This window comes from Arachis hypogaea, chromosome 17 (assembly GCF_003086295.3).
Source record: "Arachis hypogaea cultivar Tifrunner chromosome 17, arahy.Tifrunner.gnm2.J5K5, whole genome shotgun sequence".
NCBI lineage: Eukaryota > Viridiplantae > Streptophyta > Magnoliopsida > Fabales > Fabaceae > Arachis > Arachis hypogaea.
In genome coordinates, this window is record NC_092052.1 from 4,830,278 (window position 1) to 4,856,552 (window position 26,275).

Consider the following 26,275-nt stretch of genomic DNA (forward strand, 5'->3'; position numbering starts at 1 on the left):
CATTTTCGTTCTCGAATGATTTTTTTAATCAAATTAGTTCCTGAAAAATAAAATGTAAGTCAAATTAGTCCTTTTGTCAGAAAGTACCACGTGGCATACTTGACATGTAAAAAAGTTTTTAATAGTCAAAATAGTCCTTGAAAGTCCAGACGTAAGTCATTTTCATCCCTCAAATTTTAAAAATTAGTCAAACTAGTCCTTATATAATTTTTTTTATTTTTTTTTCATAATATTAAATTTGAAATATTTTTTGATACTACTAATTTTAATAGAAATGTAATTGACAAACAAAACATTAGTAATCGTATCTTTTCTTCTTAAAAATTTTTTCAATAAAATTATCTCTCTCCTTTAATTCTTCTCAAAATCTCTCTTATTCTTTTCTATTCTAAAACCTTTTTCTTACATTATTACATTTTGCTGGAATATATATATATATATATATATATATATATACTCAAAATTAAAATGTATGTATTTATTAACCTAAACAAAGTTATATGCTCAAAATCAAAATTTATGTATGTTAAACTAAACAAAGTTGTACCACTATTTTTTTTCTACTACATCTTTTTAAAACATATAGGATATAATGGTATAACTTACATATAGGATGTAATGGTATTACTTACATAGGATGTAATACCATAATGGAAAAAAAAAGATGTAGTAGAAAAAAAAATAGTGATATAACTTTGTTTAGTTAAACGTACATAAATTTTGATTTTGAGCATATAACTTTGTTTAGGTTAATAAATACATACATTTTAATTTTGAGTATATATATATTCCAGCAAAATGTAATAATGTAAGAAAAATGTTTTAGAATAGAAAAGAATAAGAGAGATTTTGAGAAGAATTAAAGAAGAGAAATAATTTTATTGAAAAAAATTTTAAGAAGAAAATATACGATTACTAATGTTTTGTTTGTCAATTACATTTCTATTAAAATTAGTAGTATCAAAAAATATTTCAAATTTAATATTATAAAGAAAAAATAAAAAAATTATATAAGGACTAGTTTGACTAATTTTTAAAATTTGAGGGATGAAAATGACTTACGTCTAGACTTTCAAGAACTATTTTGACTATTAAAAACTTTTTTACATGTCAAGTGACACGTGCCGCTGACTTGCCACGTGGCACTTTCTGATAAAAGGACTAATTTGACTTACATTTTATCTTTCATGGACTAATTTGATTAAAAAAAATCATTCGAGGACGAAAATGAAGATCGCGTGATCTTTCAGAGACGAATTTGAGTATTAACTCTTGAAAGTACCTAAGAAGGAACTTTTTAAAGATGACTTGTATTTATTAAAATTAAAAAGTCTAATATAATTTTATATTACTTAATATTTAAATTTAATTCTTATATTAATATCTATTATAGTATTTTTAAATTTTAAAAGTTATTTTATGAAACAAATTTATTGTTATTTGTGTTTATTAAAAATTATTTTTAATTTAATTTATCAAAACATAGATGTTACCATTTTTGAAAATTTATTTTTTAAAAACTAATTTTTAACTTTTTATAAACTAAAAGTTTTTATAGTTCTGTTCAAAGTTCAAACAAAGGATAACAAAATTAGCATCAGGCCAAACTAGAGTAATTTTTATTTTTTATAAGCGTAAGCAGTTATTTCTAAATTGTAAAAAGAATTATGAGAGATTTATATACATGTAATACGAACGTGATTTAAAATACATGCAATAATATTATTTTTCAACCAACAAAATCACCTAGAAAAACTCAAAAAAAAAAAAATAGGGCTCATTTTTTTTTGTTGCTAAGAATAAGCGCGAATCGGGTTGAATATGTCCAAAATTTTGATTCGATTCGCACTAAAATTATCGGATCGAATTTCAGATATATCCGCAAAATATATAAATTATTTAAAAAGATTATTTTTATTAAAAAATATCAATAAAATTATTTTTTTCACTTTTTTAAATATATTTATTCTTAAAATATTATTAAATATATTTTTTTAAATAATAAAAATAAAATAATACAAGATATATGATAATTATTAGTTGAATTTTTTTTGTGTCTAAACAAAAGAGAAAACCAAAACAAACACCTATCCTAAATCAAAAGTGATGATTTGCTGGAGAACATCACTAGGCTTTGACCAAATCACATGATTGAGATTACTTCTTATTCTATATCTAGTCATCCAATTCGCCGTTTTATTTGCTTCCCTAACTATCCAATCGACTTGAACAAGATCTTTATAAAAGCTCATGAATTTTGTGAACTAAATCAACAACTTCAGATGTGTACTCACCACCAGAATCATGCAAAAGGTATAAAACGTCCAAACAATCCGTTTCACACATAATATCTCTCAAACTGCTGTCTCAGGCTAAGACAAGCTTCCTCCAGACTGTAAAAAGCTCACATCTGGTGATAGATCAGGGAGGAGAACTACCAGAACAGTCCGAGATTCAACTCTCATTAGAGTCTCTAATAATACAAACAAAACTAGCCAAACTCAAATCAGGGAATAAACTTGCATTATAATTAACTTTAAAGCTATTACCTACAAGGGGTTCCCAACACCAGCGATTCTTGAAGGTGTTGTAGGAAGAATACCGGTGCATATGAAGTCTCAGGTCCATGATAGTGCTTCTGATAAGAGCTTTCACCTTATGACCCATCCAAAGATTCCCAACATTGAGAACATCATTACACCTATATCTCCACAACCACTACACTCCAGCCCCAAAAAAAACCTCATTACTAGGCACGACTTTTCTAAATCAAGCCTCAATGGAGGTACCTTCAAACGAGTCAATAAAGCGAGGGTCTAACATTTGCCAAAGACTCTTAGATTTAACACAGTTCCGCATGCAATGTTCAATTGTCTCTTAAGCTGCATTGCATCTCTGGTACAAATCCGAACTAGCTAGATGCCGCTTGAATCAGAAAGCCTCCGTCGGGAGAGCGTTATGAAGCCCAATCCACATAGTGAATTTGATCTTTTTCGAAAGATTTAAATGCTAAAGCCAGCTCCAATCACTATTTCCATTCCAATTCACTTTATATTTCAACAATCAACTGTAACTTTCTCTTGTACTGTACCATTTTGTCCTTGTAGGCCACCAACTCCACCCCAGATTAAGGTTCGCCGAATTTGGGTAGTAAATGAATTGCTTAACTGCAAGAGGAATTGTTGTAGCAAGCATATCTACCATCTAAGATCCATCACGCCATAAATCAGCCACTATGAATTCTGACTCAGATATGTGAACATAGGGAACAAGATTACAAAGTCTTTCAAACGGGATCCATTAATCATACTACACAGATTGATGCACATCCCTTATATTCCACTTAAGCCCATATTTAAGAGCCTCATATGTTTTAAGAATGTTCTTTCAAGTGGCCGACGCATTCGGTCCATGACTACCACCAAAACAATTCGAATTTTGGAGGAATTTTTGCATCACAAACTGCACCCACAATTTGTTTTTATTATTGAAACAATCCCAAACCAACCTGCCAAGAAGTGCCAGATTAGCACAGTATGTATATCTTACACCCAAATCACATGCTTTTTTGGGAGTAATAGCTACTTCCTTAACCAATGGCAACCTTCTCCCATTATTATGGCCTCTCCATAAGAACTGTTGCATCAGCGAATCAATCTTTTCACATGCATACTTCGGAAGGAGAGTAACTGCATGTTATAGATCGGAACAGAAGTTATTATTAACTTAACCAAATAAAATCTTTTTGCTTTATTCAGCAGACACCCCTTCCAACTAGTAAGCTTGTTCTGAATTTTCTCATTGACTTCTTGAGTCGTCCTCCTAGAAGACCTTTTATACCTAATATTAACCTTTAGGTACCTTCCCAAGTCCTGACAAAAACGAATACTAGAGACTCACGAGAGCATTTCCATCCTTCTCACAGAAATATTCTTTGAACATTGAACCCTAGACTTACTAAAATTCACCCGCAGGCTTGATGCTTTGGAGAATAAGTCCATGCACTTCATAACTTCCTCTACTTGAGTTTTCATAGCTTTACAAGATACCAGATTACCAGTAGATCATCAGCAAATATCAAATGAGATATTTTAGGGTCATGTCTGGAAACTGATACCGGTATCCACGAGTCTTGAGAAATCTAATGGGTAATAAAACAAGCAAGACACTCCATACAAAGTACAAAGTGATAAAGGGATATGGAATCTCCTTGTCTCAAACTCCTCTGAAAGTTAAAGCTTTCGAATAAAACATAAAAATAATATTTAATTAATTATTTATTTATTTTTGTAGATCTGCAGATATGCAGATACATATATAAAATCCGCAATTTAATTTTATTAGTGTGTGGACTGGATCCAATTCGATAGTCTTGCAAATCAGATTGATATCCATAATTTTCAGATCAGATTCGGATAAATATCGTGGATATACGAATTGAATCCGACACATGAACACGGAACACCCCTATTTTCTTTTCTCTCAACCACATCCTTTTGTTTCTGTTTTTTCAGTTAAAAACGTTCAAAAGTTTTATATACCCAAATATTAAACGTGAAAGTAACTAAATTTTATGTTTGTCGCAAAAATAATAATTCAAAATAACAGATATTATTAAATAATTATAAAAAAATATTTTATGTATTAAATTTAAAACTTAGAAGAAAAAAAAACGAAAAGAAAATTGGCATTTTGGCATATTCGGAATCTGTGGGGAGTAGCAGCAGTAGGTACAGCCGCAATTAGAACACAAACAAGAAACAAACGTAGCTCCAAACTTTCAACTCTGCAACACTTTCTGAACCATTAAAGCTTAAAGCTCACACCTTTCAGTTTTGGGGTTCGAATTCCACCTTCCAACTCCACAAAACGACAGAACCCTATGGCCGTTTCAGCAGCAAATTCACTTTCCTTTCTCAACACTGTCTCTGTCACATAAACAAAACAACAAACACATCATCTTCATATCATCGCATTCTCTCTCTCTCTCTCTCTCTCTCTCTCTCTCTCTCTCTCTCTCTCTCTCTCTCTTCTGATGGCTATTGTTGCCGCTGCAGCTGCTGCTGCTTCTTCTCTCCCCTCTGGTAATTTTTTCCCCGTTGCTCAAAACCCAACTCATCAACTTGAAATTAAAAAAAAGAGTTATTTCTTTTTTTTCTTTGCCCCCCGGGGGGGGGGGGTGTTCTGTGAAATTTGAGATTTGGATTATTTGTTAAGAAAAAAAAGAATGCAGAGCATAGAGAAGGTCATGTAATGTAATGAAATTATATAAAATTAGTTGTGGGAGTGTTAGGTAACTATTGGGGCCGATTTGTTTTGAATGATTGAGTTTTTGATAGTACTTATTGTACACTTAATTGCAGAAGGGATATGTCATTCAATATCATGTGGAAATGGAACCACGAGCAATTCAATGAAATCTCCTATTGATGGTAGAAGAGTGCATGACTTTACTGGCATGAGGTGCTTACATGAGTAACGGTTATCTAATATCTATCCTTATTCACAGAAAAGATTGATCTGCTCACTGTTCTCTTGCTGATATGATTGTAACTGCTCACCCTTGATCCACATGAACACAATATTCATGTGTTATTAACTATATGTTGTTGTCGTCGTTGTTTGTTGCAAGATTTGAATTCTCTCAACCAAGTAATTTTATGGCATTTCACATGATTTGAAGAGGAACCACCTAGGATCATGAAAATAAGAATGTTATAGTTTTAAATTAGTAATATAATTATTGATCATATCACAACAATATTTTCGGTTGGCCTTATTCTCTTGATTCTGCAACCAAATATCCATCCAATGTTATTCAGTGGCAATTGACAAAATCAAAATGTGTGTCTGCATTTTGTTATATCGGTTCATTATCGTCACATTTCTAATCTTAGCTTTAGGAAGTTATTGTTCCTGGAAGATATAACTTGCATTGTTTACTGAAAATCGTTTTGGTTATCTTTAGAGGCAAAAGTTCAGTTTTTGGATCATCACACTTCCTTTGGCTGTCCATGGGTCACGATCTGTGCCTTTCAAAGGTTTGTGTTGCTGCAGACTATTCAGATTCTGTACCGGATTCATCTAATTACATGAATAAACAAGGTTATCATCCTCTTGAAGAACTGAAAGTTTCCCACAATACTCGCCCAGCTAGACTCTCTCCTGCTGAGACAGCAAGAACCACTGTTGAGGTTTGTGGCTATATACTTTTTTTGTCCCCCCCCCCCCCCCTTCTTTTTTCCCCTTAGATGCATAATTTAGTGCATTTCATTTGCTGGACATATTGAAGCATCTGTATGCTTATATCAACTTGACCTTTTTGTATGTATTAGGCTAATAGAAATGCTTTGCTGGTATTTCCTGGAACTGTACACTGTGAACCACATGAACAGATTTCATGGTCTGAGTTTCAATATCTTGTTGATGATTATGGAGGTTTGTATATATGTGTGCGTGTGTATGTGAAATGCGAATTATCATGTGCTTGCATTATTTAATGATTTAACATTAATTTAATCACTGAATGCTTAAGCTTTCTATTGCCTTTTTCTGTGTAGACATATATTTCATAATCTCTGAAGACGCAAACATTTTGGAGGATCGTGGTGCAGATAACCCAGTGGTAAGAACTGTGCAGATACACCTTAAAAGCTAGCTATTAAGGAAGAAAAAACCACTTTCCTTAAATACAACATCAAACATCCCATACTACCTGATGTGAGACTTTGGACATCCCATAATATCCAAGTCTCTTAACAATATACCACCCGTGGAGAACCGATGTCCATGGCAACTTCACTCTATCAACACTGACCACAACAAAAACTTTGATTACATTGTTAAGTATATAAGGAAAGTGGGAAACTACACCTTAAAAGTTAGCTATTAAGGCGGAAGAATCACTCCTTAAATACAACATTAAGCATCCCATACTACCTGATGCGGGACTTTGGGCACCCCATAATACCCAAGTCCCTAAGAGTAGCCTTATTTATTTCATCGAAGTTGTGGTTGTGAAATTGACGTTCAAGATTTGACTCTCTTCAGAATGCTTTGATTGGAATGGACATTCCCATATATGATAATAGAAGAACAGCTAGTCAATATGACCTTTTTGATGCTGGAAGCAATGAGGAATTCCCATTTGATGATGACTATGTTGAGGTTTGCATTTTCAAATGCTTAGGTTACAGAATGTTATTAGTTGTTCTAGCTACTACTTCTATTGTATGCACAAAATTTACAATGTTATTTTCTGGTAACAGGTTCTGGAGATGGAAGAATCTAATTTCCCAGTGAATTGGGGGCTGCCAGATACTACCAGCATTGTTCATCCTATTTACTTTTCCAAGTGCTTAACAAAGGTTCTCTCCCTCCCCCCCACCAAAAACACACCAAAAAAAAAAGGAAAAAACTTTTCTTTCCTCTGTCCCCTTTTTTTTTTCGTGTTGCATGGTAGAACTGATTACTAATAGTTTCAAGAAATGATATTGAATCTTTGTAAAATTCTTATGCAGGCTTTGAACATGGAATATGACAAGAAAATGAACCATCCTTCAAATGGTGTTTCTATTTTGGGGTATCTTAGACCCGCTTTTGTTGACGAAGAGTCATATCTGAGAATGATATGTCACCCCGAAGATGTGGATGGATACAACTTGGAACGTATAGGTATCTGGTTTTTCTAATCTTGATATTCTGGATCATCTGATTTCTTGTTTATAATTTGCTATAAAGTCATTATGGTTTTTCCATGAGAAACTTTTTAAAGTTGTACTCCTTTAAAATTGTTGCAGAAAGATCTTGTGTAGTTGAGTGAAGTTGTGTATTTATTTTATTAAACATTCAAAACTTCATAGAAGTTGGTTGAGTTTCAACCACTCTTTCCTAGGATGCCAATCTAGTGTAGGAATACCTACAATGCATGCTTGTTATTTATCATTGCAATCCTATGAGTATATCACTAGCAAAGGCAGATTCCCCTCTTTCCAACCAGTGTATGAAATCTTACTTTCTGTAATACAGAATCATACATAACTTGTCTTTCAAACTTGATTTTCTTTTTTCATTTTTAAACTTTTAGACACTGAAGAATTACGCTCAAAGAGTTTTAGTGATCGAAGAGACTCTGGGTTGACACTATATCGATTGGAGATCCTGAAAATCAAGTTATATTCTGTGTATGGATGTCAGGCATGTATCTCAAACTGGCTTCATACATATGCTGAATAATGTTATCTCTACAATTTGGAGTTTTGTTTAGAGAACAGAAAATGTACAGAGCCATTCTTAATTACAAGTTATGAATGTTCTGCCTACCCAAAATATTTGCAGTCCGATATTAATTCGCTAGACTTTCAAGATGCTGAACCCGATATTCTGGTGCACTCTTCTTTGGCAATTCTGGAACACTTCAACCAAAACTGTGATGATGCTCTTAAAGCTCTTTGCAAAAAGAAGGGTCTTGATGTTGAGGTAATCCATATTTTCAACATTTTATCCTTATTTGGTTATGGTATCTTTCTTTAAAATTAACATGCAGTTTGAAAGATATAGTGTTCATAAAAGGATGAATAAAATGTCTATATAACATATTGTCATAAAAGTCTTTGAAACAGCTTAATGAAAATTTACACCATACAACCATTATGTTTGAGAAACTAATTTGACTCAAGGTAATGAAAATTAATAGGTTTTTGCTGATTTATTTAGTTCATTTTGTTACTTGGCTTTCAGGGAGCTTGCTTAATTGGGGTTGACAGCCTAGGCATGGATGTTAGAGTTTTCAAAGGGTCAGAAGTTAAAACGCATCGCTTTCCATTCAAAGTGCAGGTAAGCATCTTAGGTTTAAATAAAATGCATATTTTTTCTGGTTGATTCTCTGATGTCATGGATCCTCTTAGTTGAACTTCTTGCCTAACACAAATAACAGTTGTTTAGATAGTTTAGTTACAATCGTTTGGAAAATCTGAGACCACCACGTAGGTTATTATTGCGCACCATCTAATTGACCCTTCTCATATAAGCTTTTGTGAAGTCATGGATATGAGTTTGGTTAAAGAAAAGTGTCTCTCATTCTCTTGTGATCCCTTTTCAAACTCATAAATGGATTTTTTTCCTCTTTCCATTTGCAGGCCAACTCTGTATCTGTAGCTGAAAAACAGATTCGGCAACTTTTGTTTCCCCGATCTCGCCGAAAGAAGTGTGTGAAGTCATGGCGGAGTGCTTAGAATCCGCCAAGAGTAGACTATCCCTAAGCCGAGTTGGTCCTTATTTTCTGATTTTCCTTTTCTTTCTGCCTTAATTAGAGCCTGATCCGGAGCAATTAAGATGTACATTAAGATGTATGAATAGGTCTATAATTTGTACATTATTTCCAGGTTAGTCCTATACCTCAATTTTTCATCTATATCATGAAGTTTAGGCAAAAAGGAAGTTAAGGGCATTGCCCACTTTTTACTAAGGGGGATGACTGTATGCAAGAATCAAAACTTACCAGTCTTTTGATCCTTGCTGGCTAAACCAACCCCCATTGGCCTCTATTTCAGGTTGTAAAAGGGTTAAGGTGGTTGCTAACTTGTTTCCTTTTCACTTCTCTACTTCCTTAGTTCAAAACTCCAAAAAATTGTAACCTCTTTTTCCTGACAATAATAAGAATAATAAGTGGTGCCAAGGGTTTTCTTCTTTACAGAAATTATAGTATGGCTTTATATTATGTTTTCACAATTATAAGAGTAACACTATAGTACAAAAATTGTAATACCCAACCAAATTTGAGTTACTATTTTCATTCCTGATTTCTGTCAGAGTATATTCTAGCCAAATAAAAGCCCTCCTAGTGAAAAGCGAAATGAAGAGTTAACTATTATCTTCTTGTTTAAAGAAAGAATATTGATCAAACGTTAAACTTGATCATTGGAAGATTATCTAACGACTAACTAATTGTAAATTCAGTGCATTGATGTATCCGAAAAGAGTCAATGACTAGAATAAATGAACTTACTCCACAACTGGAAACAATTTTATTTGAAATAGTATGAGAGACTAAATATTGACATTTTTCAATTAGGAGAGAAATAAATAATCCAATTGAGCATGGCTTAGTTGTCCAGCTCCAGCCATGGTTATATTGCTATTGAATTAAATCGCTTAGTAAATTAAATATCATATTTGGAACCAAAAATATTGAATAAAAGTTGAGTATATTTGTACAGAAAAAATGTTAAAAATAAATAAAAATCTCTGCCATCATATACAGATTATATTTCAAAATTATTGTAATGTTGTAGGATACAGTTATACTCTCACTGGGAACTCACCAATAATCTCCACAAGAGCATATACCATCCTTAAAATGGTGGAACCGATTGGTGTCCCTAACGACAATTTCCCGTCCAGCAATCTTGGAGATAAGCTTTGCAGCAATATGACAATCTCCGCAAACACGAAGATTTTTTGTGATTCTGATTGGAGAATTTTGAGTATTCAGCAGAGCAAACACAATGGCTAACTTTTCGCTGTGGACAGCAAGATGGCATTCCTTGTCCTCCTCCTCCACATCATGAAGAGCAGAATCGGTCTCAGGGACATAACCTAACTCTTTCATCTTCCCCACTAGCACACCAAGCTCTTCATAGATCTCCTTTGATTGTGGATGCAACGTGTCACCTGCGAGAAAAGTATGAACCTGATTGTTCAGCTCAACATTGCTGATTCCAGGTGTTTTTCGAATTCTCCTTCTCTTCATTAATGATCGAACAGCAGTAACTTCTTTCCATCTTCCGGCCTTGGCATAAATATTGGATAGCAAGACATAGTAACCTGATTGCTCAGGAACCAACTGAAGTAGGTTGTCAGCTGCTAAAACCCCAATGTCCATGTTGGAGTACACACGACAAGAACTAAGCAGTGTACCCCACACCCTTTCATTGGGCTCCACCGGCATCTGCTTGATGAAATTGTAAGCTTCATCTACTTGACCGGCACGCCCTAAAAGATCTACATAACAAGCAAAGTGTTCAATTCTTGGTGTTAAGTTATATTTCTCTGTCATCTGTTTAAAATAGATTTTCCCTTCATCCAGTAATCCTGAATGGCTACATGCCGAAAGAATTGCGACGAAGGCAATTGAATCTGGGCTCAGACCAGAATTTTGCATTTCTGTAAAGAGTTCCACAGCATTACAACCTTGTCCAGCCATAGCATAAGCAGATATCAATGAAGTCCATGAAGCAACATCACGAAGTTTCATCCTATCAAATACTTTTCTTGCATCATCTAAACATCCACATCTAGCATACATGTCTATTAATGCATTTTCCAATAGCAAATTTGGACACAATTTCTTCCAATCAACATATTCATGAATCCTCCTTCCTAACAATAAAGCTGAGAGATCCCCACAAGCTGGAAGAACACTAGCGCAAGTGATTGCATCAGGTTCTACCCCAGTTTTCTCCATTTCTAAATACAACTCTACAGCTTTGCTAGGCATAGAATTTTTCATATATGTGGCTATCATCACATTCCATGAAACCAAACTCTTCTTGTCTAAATTCATAAACATATCCCTAACATACAAAACATTATTAGATGATGTGTTACTTACAGCTGGCATGAGACTAGCCAATGTACCTGCATCTGGTTTTTGTTTCAAAGCCTCCATTTCCCGACAAACCTCCAATGCATCATCAAACTGCATATTCTGCGCATATCCTGCAACCATTGAGTTCCACGATACAACATCCCTGCTTGGCACTTCATCTAGAGCACGCCTTGCCTCGAGCAAGCAACCACATTTCCCATACATTGCAATGAGACCATTCCCAACGAACACATTTGAATCAAGCCGAACCTTCAGCAGAGCTCCATGCAGCTGCAACCCAAAGCTCAAATTGTCAGAGCACGAGCAAGCCTTCAGAACACAAGGGTAAGTATAATGATCTGGACTAAACCCACCATTAACCATGGCCTTGAAAACATGCAATGCATCATCAAACCAATGGTTATTGACATAACTTCTAATCATGACATTATAGAACACAACATTTCTCTCAGGAATTTCGTCAAACACCTTCCGTGCAAACAAGGGTTCACCACAAGCAGCATATGCTCGTATGAGCTTGATTCCTAGAGATGGGTTGTCATGAAAATTGAGGTAATAAATCTTGGAGTGGACACTTTTCAAGGTTTTTATATCTGGGTATTGGTCTAATGCTTTGCCCAGAAGTTCCTCATAAAAGAAGGGGGTTTGTGGGGATGACAAAGTTTTTATTTTTGAAGAAACAAAGGCTTTTAACTTGGGCAAATGAAGAGGTTTCATGAATTTGAGAATGTTATTTTGTCTATGTTGGATTGCATGGCACTGTACCCACTTGGAGCTTCATTAGCACCAGAAACCAATACAACCATGAAATGGGCTTCAATCTCCATATATATAGCTTTTGCTTCGTTTCAACTTTCAAGGAGAAAATGAAGAGAAAGAAGATGAAGACAAAATAAGAGGAAAAAGAAAATCAAAAGTTTGTAAAATGATAAATATAATCTTATTGTATGTATAATAAGAAAAAGTATTGGGAATTAATATTAATTGTGTACAATGTGTATAATGAATTAAAAAAATGTAAAATTAAAATTAAAAATTAGATCATTAATTAATTATTTAATTTTAAATTTTAAAATTTGAAAATTAAGATTAGTATTTAAATTTAGGAAAAGTCTACGGGGCCAGCAGTTTTGTTGAATTTTGGCCAGCATGTAGCCAGCAGAGAAAGGTGAGTCATTGGATGAAATCTCACACCAATCTCACACCATTAAATCATCATTGATAGCTATTTGATGGCTACCAATCACAAAAGTTGCTGGCCCCCTAGCATTACTCTTAAATTTATTCACACACCATGTACGGTTATTTTTAATATTATCGTAACCTTCAATACACGTCTAAAATCCACCGTCATCTTCTCCGGTTCTCACCTCGCGTCACTAAATTTCTCACCGACCATACCGAGACCGCCGCATCCTCCCACCGACACCGTCCTCACCTCCACCGGTCAGCCCAATGCGCCTCTCCCTCCGACGCTCAGCCTAACGTTGCTGCCGCTGTTTTCGTGCATCTCTTCCGAATCGGCTTTGCTTTCTCCCATTCCTTCAAGCCTCTCACCGATGATACACCATGCTCTTCTTCTTCGGATCCAAGCATGGTTAGCTTCTTTCATTATTTGAGCCATATGCTTTACAACAGTGTCGCTTTTGTCATGATTAATCCTTCAAAATTATGTTTCACTACAATAATAGTTACTTCTATTTATTCATCTTCTTCTTTTATTTTAATGGTCAATTTAGGATGGTCATTTTAGTAGGTATGCGGGTGGTTATTTTATTTTTTTGTAGATTGTTATTTTGATTGGATTGAGTTTAGTTATATATAATTAAAATATGTTAGATGTTCAATTCATTAGGTATGCGGATGATTATTTTTATCCTTAAGTGGATGGTTATTTTTATTAAGTGTGAGTGGCGCAAGCCAAGTAGCGACGGTGAAATGTGATGATTATTGATGAAGGTGGGGTGGCCGCTGGTTGAAAAAAAAGAGAGTATTGAAAGATTTTAGATGGTTATTTTTTTGAAATAATGGATTTTTTAAAAATTTGAAATTTGAAATTTAAAATTTGATGTGAATTTATTATTTCGTGGGTAATTTTTATTTTTAACTCGTATTGGACTAAATAAGTATTGTACACATTGTACAAATACCCCGACTCGTATAATAATATATAAATGTAACCTTTTTTTTGAAATTTAAAAAGATTTTATAAACTATTATGATTATTAGAAAATGTTAAATTAACATAAAAATGTTGTATAAATTTATGTATTTACTTGTTTTAATAAAATTAAGTACGCTAAATAAGTTGCCAATGAATTATAACTCAAATGACATAATCTTTTAATACTCATTTAAGAGGTTGAGGATTAATGTACAAATATTTTTTGGCCTACAAATTAAATATCTTAAATTTATAATTTTAATATAGTTGTGGTAGCTTAAGTTGTCCAACCTGTTATTATTTGACCAGTATTCTATTTTCGTATTAAATATTAAAATGGGATCTATTTTGTTTATTTTATTGTTATCAATGTCATGAAATTTTTTGGTATTTTATGAAAGAGGGGTTATAACTTATAAGAAGTGCCTGTATAGTGGTGGCAAAAAAATTTGGAGTTTGGATTCTACACACATTTTTATTCTTTCTTTTATGATTTTTTTCTCAACAAAACGATAGAAAACCCCATTCTCTTTTCATGTTTTCTTTGTTGATTTTCTTTTCTCTATTTTTTCTGTTGAAACAAAGGAATATTAGTGTGGTGAGAAGTGAGAAGTGAGAAGTGAGAATTCATCGATGGCTATATCGAAACAACCAAATACATGCATGTGCATGGATAAAGTTGGACGTGAAAAAGCTATAATTAATCTTTTAAATAATTTTCTAAACGTTACGACAAATATAATAAAAATAATCATTAAATTAATTATTTAATATTTATATATATTAATTCAAATATTTTTTAACTAAATAATTAATTATTAAAATAATTAAATTTATTATAATAAAATAATCAAACTTATTGTAAATAAACAAATAATTAAATTTATATAAATAGTATAATAAAAAATTATTGAAATGTTAAACACATATATGCACAGTGATTGATTAATAGTTGATTTTTAATATATACACAGTATAATTATTTAGTAAAATAATACATGAAATATTTGTAAAAAAAAGAAGCATATTTTATCAAACTAAAATTATTTTTAAAAAACTACGATGTTATTTCTTTAAGATTGCTTTTGTCAAAAAGAAATTTTTTCAAGCTAAAATATATTAGGTTACTTCACTACTTGTCTTAGAAGGTAAAAATTTATGTACTATTAATTTTATGTGAATTTGATAGTTGAGAGATGATAATTTAGTTAAATTTATTAAATTATTTAACGATTTTCAACTGTTAATTTTAGATGAAATTAACTGCACCTAAATTTTTATCGTGTTAAAATTGTGTTTGGATGTCTTGAGTAAATTATAAAATAGGAATCACTCACATAAAGACACCTAAAACATCTTTTTTTAAGATATTTTTTAACAATTAAAATTTAATACATGTAATCGATTAAATCATATTATTTTTATTAAAATTAGACCGGACAAATCGATTTAGCTAAAAAAAAGTAAAGCAAACTTTAAATCAATCTAAATTAATATTTTTATATAAAAAAAGATTATAATATCCCTATTATAAAAAATGACTAAAATATTTATATTATATATAGAAAAGAATATTTTAATTATTTTTTTATAATAAAAATATTGTAGTCAATTTTTATAAAATAGAATATTAATTTAAATTAATTCAAGATTTAATTTATCGATTTTCAGTCAAAATAATTTATTCGATCTCATTTTGACAAAAACAATACAATTTAATTAATTATATATATATATATATATATATTAAATTTTAAATGTATTTATCTAAATAACTCTATTATAAAATTAGTTACCCTGAATTATGATTATCACTAATCAGATACCCTCTACTTTTTAGTTTCTACAAAAATAATAAAGATATTTCGGATAAAATATATAAAAAATGAAAGAAATAAAAATTTAAATAAGATAATACACAAAAGACTACATTGGTCATTTTCTGAAATTTCTCTTGTGATGTGAGCTGTCCTATTCGCTTGTCCTTATCCACAGTCAGCAAAGAACTATTCAATATTAAATTATTCTATATATTAAAGATACAATAATTAGTGCAACCCCAGCACATATTTGCATTTATGGACTTCCTACCTACTTCTTGGATTTTATTTTATGCAAACAAATATCAGAATCATGGAACATGAGGGCTAAATAAAATGTGCTCCCAGTCCATAAATAAATAAATAAATAAATAAAATGTGCTCATCTCTCCCAATTGAAACTTTACTATGTTAACACAATAACACCCCAACAAAAAACCTATACATTAAGTGTAAGTTTTTATTGACAATTTAATTTCTTAGATTTATATTAGCATTATTAGTGAAGATTTAATTTAATTTAAAAAAACTGTAGTTTTAAAATATTCAAATATATTAATTTTGTTCAAAACAAAAAGTTAATTTTAATGAACTAACCATTACAATTTTGTTACTACGTTATTAGTCAATATCATGAGTAAAAAACATAAGTATTTATAATCACGTGTAGTGTCTTCTATTATTAGAATATAGATTGACTTCAAATTTTTATTCATGTAAAATTAAAATAATTATATTAAATATACATAAAAAATAATTATTAAATTAATTATTATATAAAAAATATATTAAAATACATAAAAATATTATACGTATATGTATATTAAAATTAGTTTTTAGATTAATTATTATATATTTATATATAAATATATATATACATCATTTTACATATTTTTAATATATTTATGTGTATTTTATATAAACCACTAATTTAACGTTTAACTTTTAATATACACATGATAGAATACAAAATATATATTAAAAATATATAAAATAATATATATATTTAGATACAAATATATAATAGTTGAATTAGTAATTAATTTTGTGTGTAAGTACAGTATTTTTAGAATAAAAATTACCAAAATATTTTGTATTTGTATATAAAAAAATAAGTAATTAATTAGGGGGTAAAAATTGGGTGTATTGCGCATAGGACTTTTCGAAATAGTCTTTCTCTCTCTTCTTGTTTGGTGGAAGCTGCAAAAAAAAATTCAACTTCCTCTGGAGAAGGAGTAATGGAGTATAGAGGGTAGTGGCCGTCCAATTGGGACACCCTAAAATCGTTAAAAATTCAATTTTTAATTTTTGTTCACTTAAATTTTAAATTTTAAGAGTCATCTATTTTCTCTCCTTCTCCTTTGTTCTCTTCTTGCTTGTCTTTGCCCCTTGTCCTTTTTTTGCCGTTCAACTTTGATCTCTTTCTTTCTCTCTCTAACGATTTCGATTCAAATAGTGTGTGTGAGTGAGGGAGTGATGACGCCGGAGCAGGAGAAAGAGAAGGAGGAGAAGGGGGAACAGGAAGAACAGGTTTTGGTCCTTGATGCTATGAAGAGGTATAGGAATGGTGAAATTTGGGATTTTGAGGATGACATGGCTGTCTCTGATGGACATGGTGGTGGTGAGAATGGTGTTCTTTTGGGTTTGGATGGTGGAACAACATCAACTGTCTGCATTTGTTTGCCCATGGTTCCTTCTTTTTCCCATTCCCAGCTCCAGTCTCTTCCAATTCTTGCAAGGGCTGTTGCTGGCTGCTCTAATCACAACAGTGTTGGAGGTAATTGACTAATTGGAAGTTGCCTTTTTGTTTGATTTTACTTTGTGGGTTGGTTTCAAAAGTTGATTTTGTTTCTGGCTTTGTTTGGTCTGAGTTCTGCTAATTTTAGAGAATGGTTTTGGTTGTTTTGGTTAGTTAATTCAGTTTACTGTTCAGTGGTCACTGGTTATTTATCATATTCAATTCCCTTTGTGGATTGGGTAAATTGAGGAGAGTAATAGTGAGAGCAATTTAGCTTATTGGGAAGTACATTCTCCTTTACACATTTGAGGGGGATGTTGATAATGGCTTAGGTAGGTAAATAGGTGAAGGAAAATCTATTTTGTATTGGAGAAAGTTGTTGATATTTTATGTAGGTAGAATGCTAGTTTTTTAACTTATATAACAGCCTATAAGGTAGCAATGACTTGTGAGAGACTATGGCCTAGAACAAAGCTCTTGGCTATTGATAGGGAAAGTTGCAAAGTTTTGGTACCTTTTCTTTTGTTTGAGCAGTTTATAGTTTTAAAACTCTGCATTATCTACCACTCCAATGGCTGTGTTTTAGGATGAGTGTTTCTAGTTTTTTCATATTTTGTTGGGAGGGTTGTATTATTTTAATGGTTTTTGAATTTCATATTGTCATTTTTTGTCTTGAGATTTTCTTTTTTCTTTCTTTTTCTCTTTTTTTTAACTCCACTTTGTACCTTCTGTCTTTTCTCAATAATGAATTTCTTATTTTGATCTTTTTCAACTCCACAAAGAACAAAAGTTATTGGTTGTGCCTCCTTGCCAAGGACACACAGCATTTTTATTTGCTCCTTTTACAAGAAAAAATGATGCATAAATAATAGACACAAATTGATGGTTTCAGCAATTTTTTAAAAATTAGAAAAATTATGTGATAAATGAAAAGAAGATCATGTCACAAAAGTAGTTACATTGTTAGTTGTTGCCATGAATAACTTCTTCTACAGAAATTGCTGCAAGGGAAACATTAGAGCAAGTCATGGCAGATGCCCTTTCAAAATGTGGTTCAAAACGATCTTCAGTCCGAGCTGTTTGTTTGGCTGTATCTGGTGTTAACCATCCAACAGATCAACAAAGAATTCTCAATTGGCTTAGGTTGCTCAATATAAGTATACATTACCTTTTTTTTCGGATAAATAAGTCATGTTGTTTGTGTTCTTTAGCTGTTAGAAGAAACTTAACAACTATACTTATTTGATTTGTTGGTTAGTTTTCTCTATGTAATGCATTATTTTTTCTCTGTCTTATTTATAATTTAAGAATACAATTGAGTCTGTTATTTATCATGGTGTTTTTTTTTTCCTTCTATATATTAATTAAGAACAGGAATTTGTTTCTATATCCTGTCATAAATAATAGCCTCGGCTGCTTCTAGTTTTTCTATTTTGTTGTCTTACTCTAACTGATTAATACCGGATATCTTCACCTTTTGAATTTACAGAAGCAGTATGCATAAAGAATTGATATTAGGACACAATGAAATTAGGCAGCTTATCTGTAAATAATTGAAAGTTTAAATTAAATAGTTACTTGTTTGTGCATTTTCCGGTTCAGTTTTTAAAATATTTTGTGCCTTTTAGTTTCCATAGCAATAGTTTCTCCACTGCTTAATGAAGATGTGAACTATCAATTAAGATATGTTGTGACTTGATGTAACAGGGATATATTCCCAAGCCACGTGAAGCTGTATGTTCGGAATGATGCTGTGGCTGCCCTGGCAAGTGGAACAATGGGTAGGCTTCATGGATGTGTATTGATTGCGGGCACAGGGACCATTGCATATGGATTTACAGAGGATGGCAAAGAAGCAAGGGCTGCAGGTGCTGGACCTGTCTTAGGTGACTGGGGCAGGTAATCTGCCGTGATTATTTCTCTGTCTTTCATGATCTCTCTCTCTCTCTCTCTCTCTCTCTCTCTCTCTCTCTCTCTCTCTCTCTCTCTCTCTCTCTCCTGTGCCGAACATAGGCACAGACTAAGAGTTCAATTAGCTAGAAGAGGTTTATAGTTTCTAAGTTAATCTGGCCTTTTACTTTTTCTAAAAGCCCCTTCGCTCTATGCTGGCATCACTAGTAATATGTCCTGGAGAGCTACAAATAGGGACTCGGGGAAGGTCTTTCTTTTGAATTTCGACTTGATCACTTGATTTCTGCCTACTATTTTGTTGAAGGTATGCATTTTTTTTCTCTGCAGTGGATATGGAATCGCTGCACAGGCCTTAACTGCAGTAGTAAAAGCGCATGATGGTCGAGGTCCTAGTACAAGGCTTACGAATAGTATTTTACAAGCACTCGGTCTTTCTTCCGCAGAAGAATTAATCGGGTACAGTCAAATGATTCCACATTTCATATGTTTAAGTAAACTAGTACATTTTTTGCTCATTTTGTGGAGACAAATGATGAGGTCCTTAAAAATTTGGTATACATTAGTCCCTTGCTTGTCTGTAGGATAAATGCAGCAAGTTTTTAAAATTTTATTTCAGAGAACCAAACTTATAAGTCAGAAATAATTTTCTGATTGATATATTGGTTATTTTATGTTGTTGGATTGAATTTTGAAGTCTACAATTATATGGCTTCATTTGGCTTATTGATTATTGTCTTCTTTCAATGAAAATTTATCCATCCATACAATTGAGAGAGACATTGGATCACAAAATCACAGTATCTTTGGTTGTCACGTTGAAAATCAGGTGGACCTACGCAGATCCATCTTGGGCGCGCATTGCAGCACTTGTACCGCTTGTCGTGTCCTGTGCAGAGGCTGGGGACGAGGTTGCAAATAAGATTTTGCTAGAATCTGTACAAGAGCTGGCTTCAAGTGTCAAAGCTGTTGTAGAGAGACTTGGATTAAGTGGTCAAGGTTAGGGGTTATCTTACTTCAAATACTTGACTTTTATACCCATTAGATAGGTATATATAGGGACGAAAAAAAGGTCTGGGAATCTGGTTTTCTAATGTAATCTATATTAATAATACTCGGAAGATATTTATGAAGCCTGTTCGTAACTCTTTTGAGGTAACAGTTTGATTTTAGGGTGATCTTTCAGCAGTAACTCTACAACAAACTCATGTTTAGTCGTAAAAGCAATTCAGGAAACGTTATTTAAAATTGCATTCGATGCTGCGCGTGGAGTTTAAAATGGAATATACCAAGGAAATTTAACTCATTGACTAGGCCTCAAGAACGTCCTTTTAAAACATGGAAACATTGAAAGCACGAAATGTTGGATCATTAACACGAGCTCTAGATTTTTCCTGTCTGTTATTGACATATGATGAGAATTTTGGCAGATGGCAAGGATGCTTTCCCGCTTGTGATGGTTGGTGGTGTTCTTGAAGCGAATAGGAGATGGGATATCGGAAAAGAAGTAGTAAACTGCATTTCTAAGTACTTTCCCCGGGTACTTCCAATTAGACCAAAGGTCAGTATAATATGTCACTTGTTTTTATATTTCTGCACAGTCCTGCTTTTATATTAGAATTTATTCTAAAATTATGTTGAATATTGTTGCAAACTTTTAATAATGTTTCACAGGTAATTAACTGTACACATAGACAACAATTTTAAATGTATTAACTTGCAAAGCAAATTTATGTTGTCATCTAATAAAAATCAAAAGGAACTGCCAATATGATCCATTTCTATGTAACTTCCATATGACATGGCGATTTCTGTAATTTCTATTGAATAACACTGGAAAATTAAACTACCAAAACATGAAAATTTGTAATTTTTTTTTTTTTTGGAATGTAATGAACCTTTCTGCAAAGCATATAAGTGTCAAGTTTTCTCAATTGAATTGCGACTTTAAAAATCAAAGAGCACAAATCATACCTTGAAGAATAAATTTTGAAACAACTTTGGTTTATTGAACAGGTTGAGCCTGCTGTTGGAGCAGCATGGTTAGCTTGGAACTTTTTCATGAAAGAATGTTATAGTTAAATATGTGGTTGCTGACAAATGTTGGAGCGGAATAAGAGAAAGAAGACACTCTACAACCTCCATTTCTTAGTGATTAGAATTAGTACACAATGCCTAAACTGAGAAGCTAAAGGATACAATTCATGTAACACGCAATTTATATTAGCACATGGCACTTGCCACTTGTTAGACCTTAGTTCCTTTCCCACCCTCTTGATTCCCTCGTATACATATGCTTGTGTAAATAGCTTATAGTGGTTAAACAGAGTTGTGTCTTAAATTCTTATTTGTGATTAAACTTCTGTCATTTTTGTTCTTGATTGTCACACAGTTGTATTTTTTTTGTTTTGTTTTAACTTTTCATGCAATCAAGATCAGAAGGATGCATTCATAAATTTTATATTTAACATGTGATTTTAGTGTCCATTTGAGCTTCAGTAAAGTAAGAAATATTGTTAGTTTTGCGAGTCATTAATACCATCTCCAATTCAAAATTATTCATGTGCCTGAATGCAACTTATTTTAGTCTACTTGTGACTGTAATTCATACAGCTCAGTTGTGCAAACCACCAAGAAAGAAAAAACCAATGTAGACTTTAGACAATCTAGGAATTGTGTGAAGATTACAATGAACAAAAAGACAATTGAAAATATCAATTAGAACCAATGCCAAGGTGAAGGAAACAAAAAGGATTACTGATTGATAATATTACACATCAGTTAGTTTAGAATTTCTTTTCATAATAAAATGTAAATATAGTATAGAACAGCAGAGCATCCTACAGCTTCCTAAAGAATTTTATATGGCCCAGGAACTACTACCATAAATACATTACTAACTGGATAACCACTCCATAAAGCTGCCTCTTCAAGATTGCAATATGCCTACAACACAAATGCAAGGCAGATGATTGGAACCCGGAAGCATAACAGGGTCGTTCCCGTTCTTTTCTTTCACTTCTAGAGATGGAGCATGAAACAGCCCCAGAAAAGAGAAATCCAATACCTATAGAATTTTATTGTCCTTATGCAATAACTTCTCCACTCTTTAGTGATACGATCATTTGCCTAAATGCCTTAAGTTTCCAAGAAAATGACAGTAAATAGAATCCAAAACTAAACCACCATGAAGCGAAGGTGGTGGTGCCCTGATAGCATTTATGAAGTTAGAATCTTCCCTTATTGTTCTGATCAGCAACACCAAAGGCACTAGATTGACTTGAGCCAAAAGATCCAAAACCACCTGAACGATCTGAACCACCAAATCCCCCAAAACCACCACCACCTGAACGATCTGAACCACCAAAACCACCTGGACGACTGAATCCTCCGGATCTACTCCCCGATTGACCTGAACCAAAGCCATCAGAGGAGCCAAACCGACCAAAGCCTGATCCCCCAGATGAATCACCTGAAAATCCCCCCCTGGGTCGACTCATACCAGAGTCACCAAAACGACTAGAAGTTGACCCAGAATTTCCATAGCTAGAGCGGCCAAACCCAGAGTTTCCATAGCCGCCTGAACGACCAAATCCAGGACTACGACCAAAACCTGAATCACCAGATCGACGATCCCTTCCACCTCCATAAGAACCGAATCGTCCACCACCCATGTCCACTGATCCAGGATCAACAGCAATCCTTGGTAGCTGATTAAAAAAAATAAATTAATAAATAAATTCAGCCATCTATTATGCACAAAAGGAAAAATAACCTAACAAATAATGTAAGTTAGCAGAGGAACACCACAAATATATGACAACAACAAAAGCCCTAATATAAACAACTTAGAAATGGTAGCTCACTGGCTGCTTAAGTGCAAAAGTGTATTAGACTAAATATTTCAGCAACTTAGTACTGTAGAGGACTATCGGGTGGTTAGCATATCATGGTAATCGAAAAACTTTAGTTACAAACTAACAATAAACTTTTTGGAACATCTCTGAAAGGGAACCTTAACAGTTCAACAGTTGAGCCAACTTTTAATTTCATAGAACCAGAAAATTAATGCTAAACACACTACATCTTCAAGTAAATAGAAGAGACAGGCAGAAATGGGTAGGGTGCAAATAGATCACCTCTGAAAATCTACATCCCACATCACGCTCAATGGTCTTAACAGCCCTGGATTGATCTTCAGTATAAACAAGAATAGCAGTTCCTTTCTTACCAGCACGACCTGTTCGTCCAGATCGATGAACAAATATCTCCGATGAATTGGGAAGATCAAAGTGTATTACCTATTTGAAGAAACCATGTTAAGTGGTCACATGTAAAGAATTGAGTAACTTAACAATAGCGTTCTCTATCTCAGTATTTGCCTATAGTCCTATACATAATGCAATACACAAAGATGGCATACAACATTGACAGAGACTAGATGCATACAACACATAACACAGTAAAAGTGCAGGACTTACAAGATCCACATTTGGTATATCAAGCCCACGTGAAGCAACATCTGTTGCAACCAAAACGTTAAAATGTCCATTTCTGAATCCAGCCAGAGTTCTTTCCCTCTGAGCTTGGGATATGTCTCCATGCAAGGCCTCACATTGAACAGTTTTTGCCAAGCCATATGTTAATCGATCGGCGTCACGTTTGGTTTGAGTGAAAACAATGCATTTTCCTCCTTTTGCATGTTCCTGGCAAGGGATATACTTTAGGGAAGACAGCAAAACAAGTCCATTAACAAGATTAATTGTACACGAAAGAAGACATACTGTTATTAGAGGTCCGAGAATTCCTGCTTTAACATACATATCAGTTGCAATAGAATATAGCGAAATTCCATCTGCCAACTTCTGATCAGATTCTCCAACCTATGGCACCAATAAGTTCTCAGTTAAAAAATGATCAACATGCCATCATAAGCAAGCAACTTAATCTCAAACAGATTTTCTTTCAACATCAAACAGTTTGACTACTTTGCTAATAACCATATCAACACAAATGCACCAAAACCCCTGTTGTTTCATATGAAAATCGATATTCCAATCCTCGACAGAGACAAAATGAGTTCTGTTGGGGGGAATTTAGCCTTAATGCTCCAAGAAATTCTCCTAGTGCTTAGAACATGATTGCATACTTACAAGATCAATGGTCAGGGGATCCTGTAGGTAGTTACGAGTAATCTGCTTTATCCAAGAAGGCATTGTTGCAGAGAACATAAGAGTCTGACGTTTAGGGGGCAACCTCTCCAAGATCTTTTCAACATCTTCTTGAAAGCCAACTTGAAGCATCTGATCAGCTTCATCGATAACAACATACTTAACTTCCTGTAAATTCAGGGCACCTCTGTTTAGAAGGTCGATAATTCGGCCAGGCGTGCCTACAGCAATATCAACACCGTAATCAAGCTGCCTCATCTGACGAGAGATGGGTGTACCCCCGTAAACACAGATGGTATCCAAGTTAGGTGCTGCTTCCTGGAATTCCTTCTCAACCTGTCGTGCAAGCTCTCTGGTAGGAGCCAAAACCAAAGCCAAGGGATTCCTTCCTCGCCTGGCACAAATCACCCACAAAAAAACTTCTAAGTTAAACATACAAGTGAATATTTTATAATTACTAGCCACACCAAATCACCTGATCCATCTTCAATACAATCAATTTCAAACAGAGCAACAAAATAGAAATTCAAGTGGAGAATACATAAATAAACCAACCCATGCTTAGCATTGAACTGAATGATCTTATCTATGATTGGTATCCCAAACGCAAGAGTCTTTCCAGTTCCTGTTCTAGCTCGACCAATCATATCACGTCCTTGCATAGCAGGTTCCAGCACAGCTCGCTGTAATTCCACCAAATTCAAACCAATAAAAACAAATAAATATACAAAGTCATCATCAACTTAAAGCCACTAAATTTCTAAAAAATTTCACTGTTTTTCATCAAACCACACCGAAAATGATTTTTCATTTTACCTGAATAGGAAAGAGCTTGAAGATTCCTTTCTTTGCAAGAGCAGAAACAATATCCTGCGAAATCCCAAGCTTCGCGATCTCAAGACCTTCATCGGCGCTGTTCCCTCTAGACCCTTCTTCGTAGGCGTAATCCTCAACTGCAAACTCCGCGCGAGAACAGAACGAGGAGCGGAAATTCAATGGCCCTGAATTAGAGTGAAAGGCTCTCCCTTTCAAAAACCCAGTTAACCCGGAGAATCGTCGGAGCTCGCCGACGGGTGAATCTCCGGAGGATGCGGAGGAAGAGGTGAGTTGGGGGAGAAAGGGGTCGGTAGCGGAGGTTACGGCGGCGGCGAGAGAGCGCTTCGTGATAGCAGAAGAAGAAGTTCTTCTGAGGATTGTGGTTAACATTTTGAGCTGCGTTTGTATGGAACAGAGAGAGTGATGTGATTATGTGAAAAGGGAGAGACTTTATTTTCCAAACCCTATTTAGGGGTTTAGGGTTTTAGGGAGAGCAGCGCGAAGCTTGGGGAGCACAACACTGAACAGAGTGAAGAGAGAGAAACACAATTCAGAAGATTTTTGTTCGACTGAGAGCTCCAATCCTCTACGTGCAAGACTACTTCACTACTATGCTACGCTCTGCTTTTAGATTTTTTTTTTTTCTCTTAGAGTTTTAAGTCGAAGAATAGTTTCTCTCTCATATTTATTTGTACTTTAAATTTTAAATTTGTACTTTAAAGGGTAAAGTATGATCTTCTATTTTTGAATAGTTTTTCTCTTATATTTATTTTTAGTTCTATCTATAAAATAAATGGTGAGAGATCGTACTTTATTCTCTAAAGTGAAATTCAAATTTTAAAAAATTCAAATTTTAAGTCAAAATTAAGCTCTGTTTAAATAAATAACTTAATTAATTTTTAAAAAAAAATTAAATAATAAATATTTATATTAAAATTATTTTATATTTAATTTTTAATTTTAAAAAATTATAATTTAATTTTAAAAATTATATCAAATATTAATGCTATAACTTTTTATAAATTAAAAGTTAAAGAAAATTAGTTATAC

The 26,275-nt window shown here is 33.4% G+C and overlaps 4 protein-coding genes across 5 annotated transcripts; 2 read left to right on the forward strand and 2 right to left on the reverse strand.

Moving 5' to 3' along the window:
- The first annotated feature begins 4,674 nt into the window (after positions 1–4,674).
- On the forward strand, positions 4,675–9,697 carry LOC112766205 (uncharacterized protein At3g49140). Its single transcript, XM_025812094.3, has 12 exons — positions 4,675–5,084; positions 5,364–5,463; positions 5,969–6,194; positions 6,336–6,438; positions 6,561–6,625; positions 7,051–7,167; positions 7,269–7,367; positions 7,521–7,674; positions 8,087–8,196; positions 8,338–8,478; positions 8,740–8,835; positions 9,138–9,697. Exons 1-12 carry the CDS (start codon positions 5,036–5,038, stop codon positions 9,231–9,233), a joined length of 1,356 nt encoding a protein of 451 aa, XP_025667879.1. The 5' UTR covers positions 4,675–5,035; the 3' UTR covers positions 9,234–9,697.
- Positions 9,698–10,172: 475 nt separating this feature from the next.
- On the reverse strand, positions 10,173–12,530 carry LOC112766385 (putative pentatricopeptide repeat-containing protein At3g49142). Of its 2 annotated transcripts, XM_025812277.2 has the most exons (2): positions 11,962–12,530; positions 10,173–11,878 (listed from the first exon to the last, which is right to left on the reverse strand). In XM_025812277.2, the coding sequence occupies exons 1-2, from the start codon at positions 12,016–12,018 to the stop codon at positions 10,319–10,321; spliced, it is 1,617 nt and encodes a 538-aa protein (XP_025668062.1). In that variant the 5' UTR covers positions 12,019–12,530; the 3' UTR covers positions 10,173–10,318. The 2 variants fall into 2 exon arrangements, with proteins under 2 accessions (XP_025668062.1, XP_025668061.1); XM_025812276.3 differs by having other exon boundaries at positions 10,173–12,524.
- A 4,187-nt stretch (positions 12,531–16,717) lies between these two features.
- Positions 16,718–21,723, forward strand: LOC112764912 (uncharacterized). The gene is made up of 7 exons (XM_025810737.3): positions 16,718–17,369; positions 18,326–18,473; positions 19,038–19,229; positions 19,569–19,697; positions 20,068–20,237; positions 20,669–20,799; positions 21,255–21,723. The coding sequence occupies exons 1-7, from the start codon at positions 17,069–17,071 to the stop codon at positions 21,318–21,320; spliced, it is 1,137 nt and encodes a 378-aa protein (XP_025666522.1). The 5' UTR covers positions 16,718–17,068; the 3' UTR covers positions 21,321–21,723.
- Positions 21,724–21,974: 251 nt separating this feature from the next.
- Positions 21,975–26,141, reverse strand: LOC112764911 (DEAD-box ATP-dependent RNA helicase 53, mitochondrial). The gene is made up of 7 exons (XM_025810736.3): positions 25,226–26,141; positions 24,965–25,092; positions 24,392–24,803; positions 24,023–24,121; positions 23,720–23,944; positions 23,378–23,539; positions 21,975–22,948 (listed from the first exon to the last, which is right to left on the reverse strand). The coding sequence occupies exons 1-7, from the start codon at positions 25,613–25,615 to the stop codon at positions 22,466–22,468; spliced, it is 1,899 nt and encodes a 632-aa protein (XP_025666521.1). The 5' UTR covers positions 25,616–26,141; the 3' UTR covers positions 21,975–22,465.
- Positions 26,142–26,275: the final 134 nt, after the last annotated feature.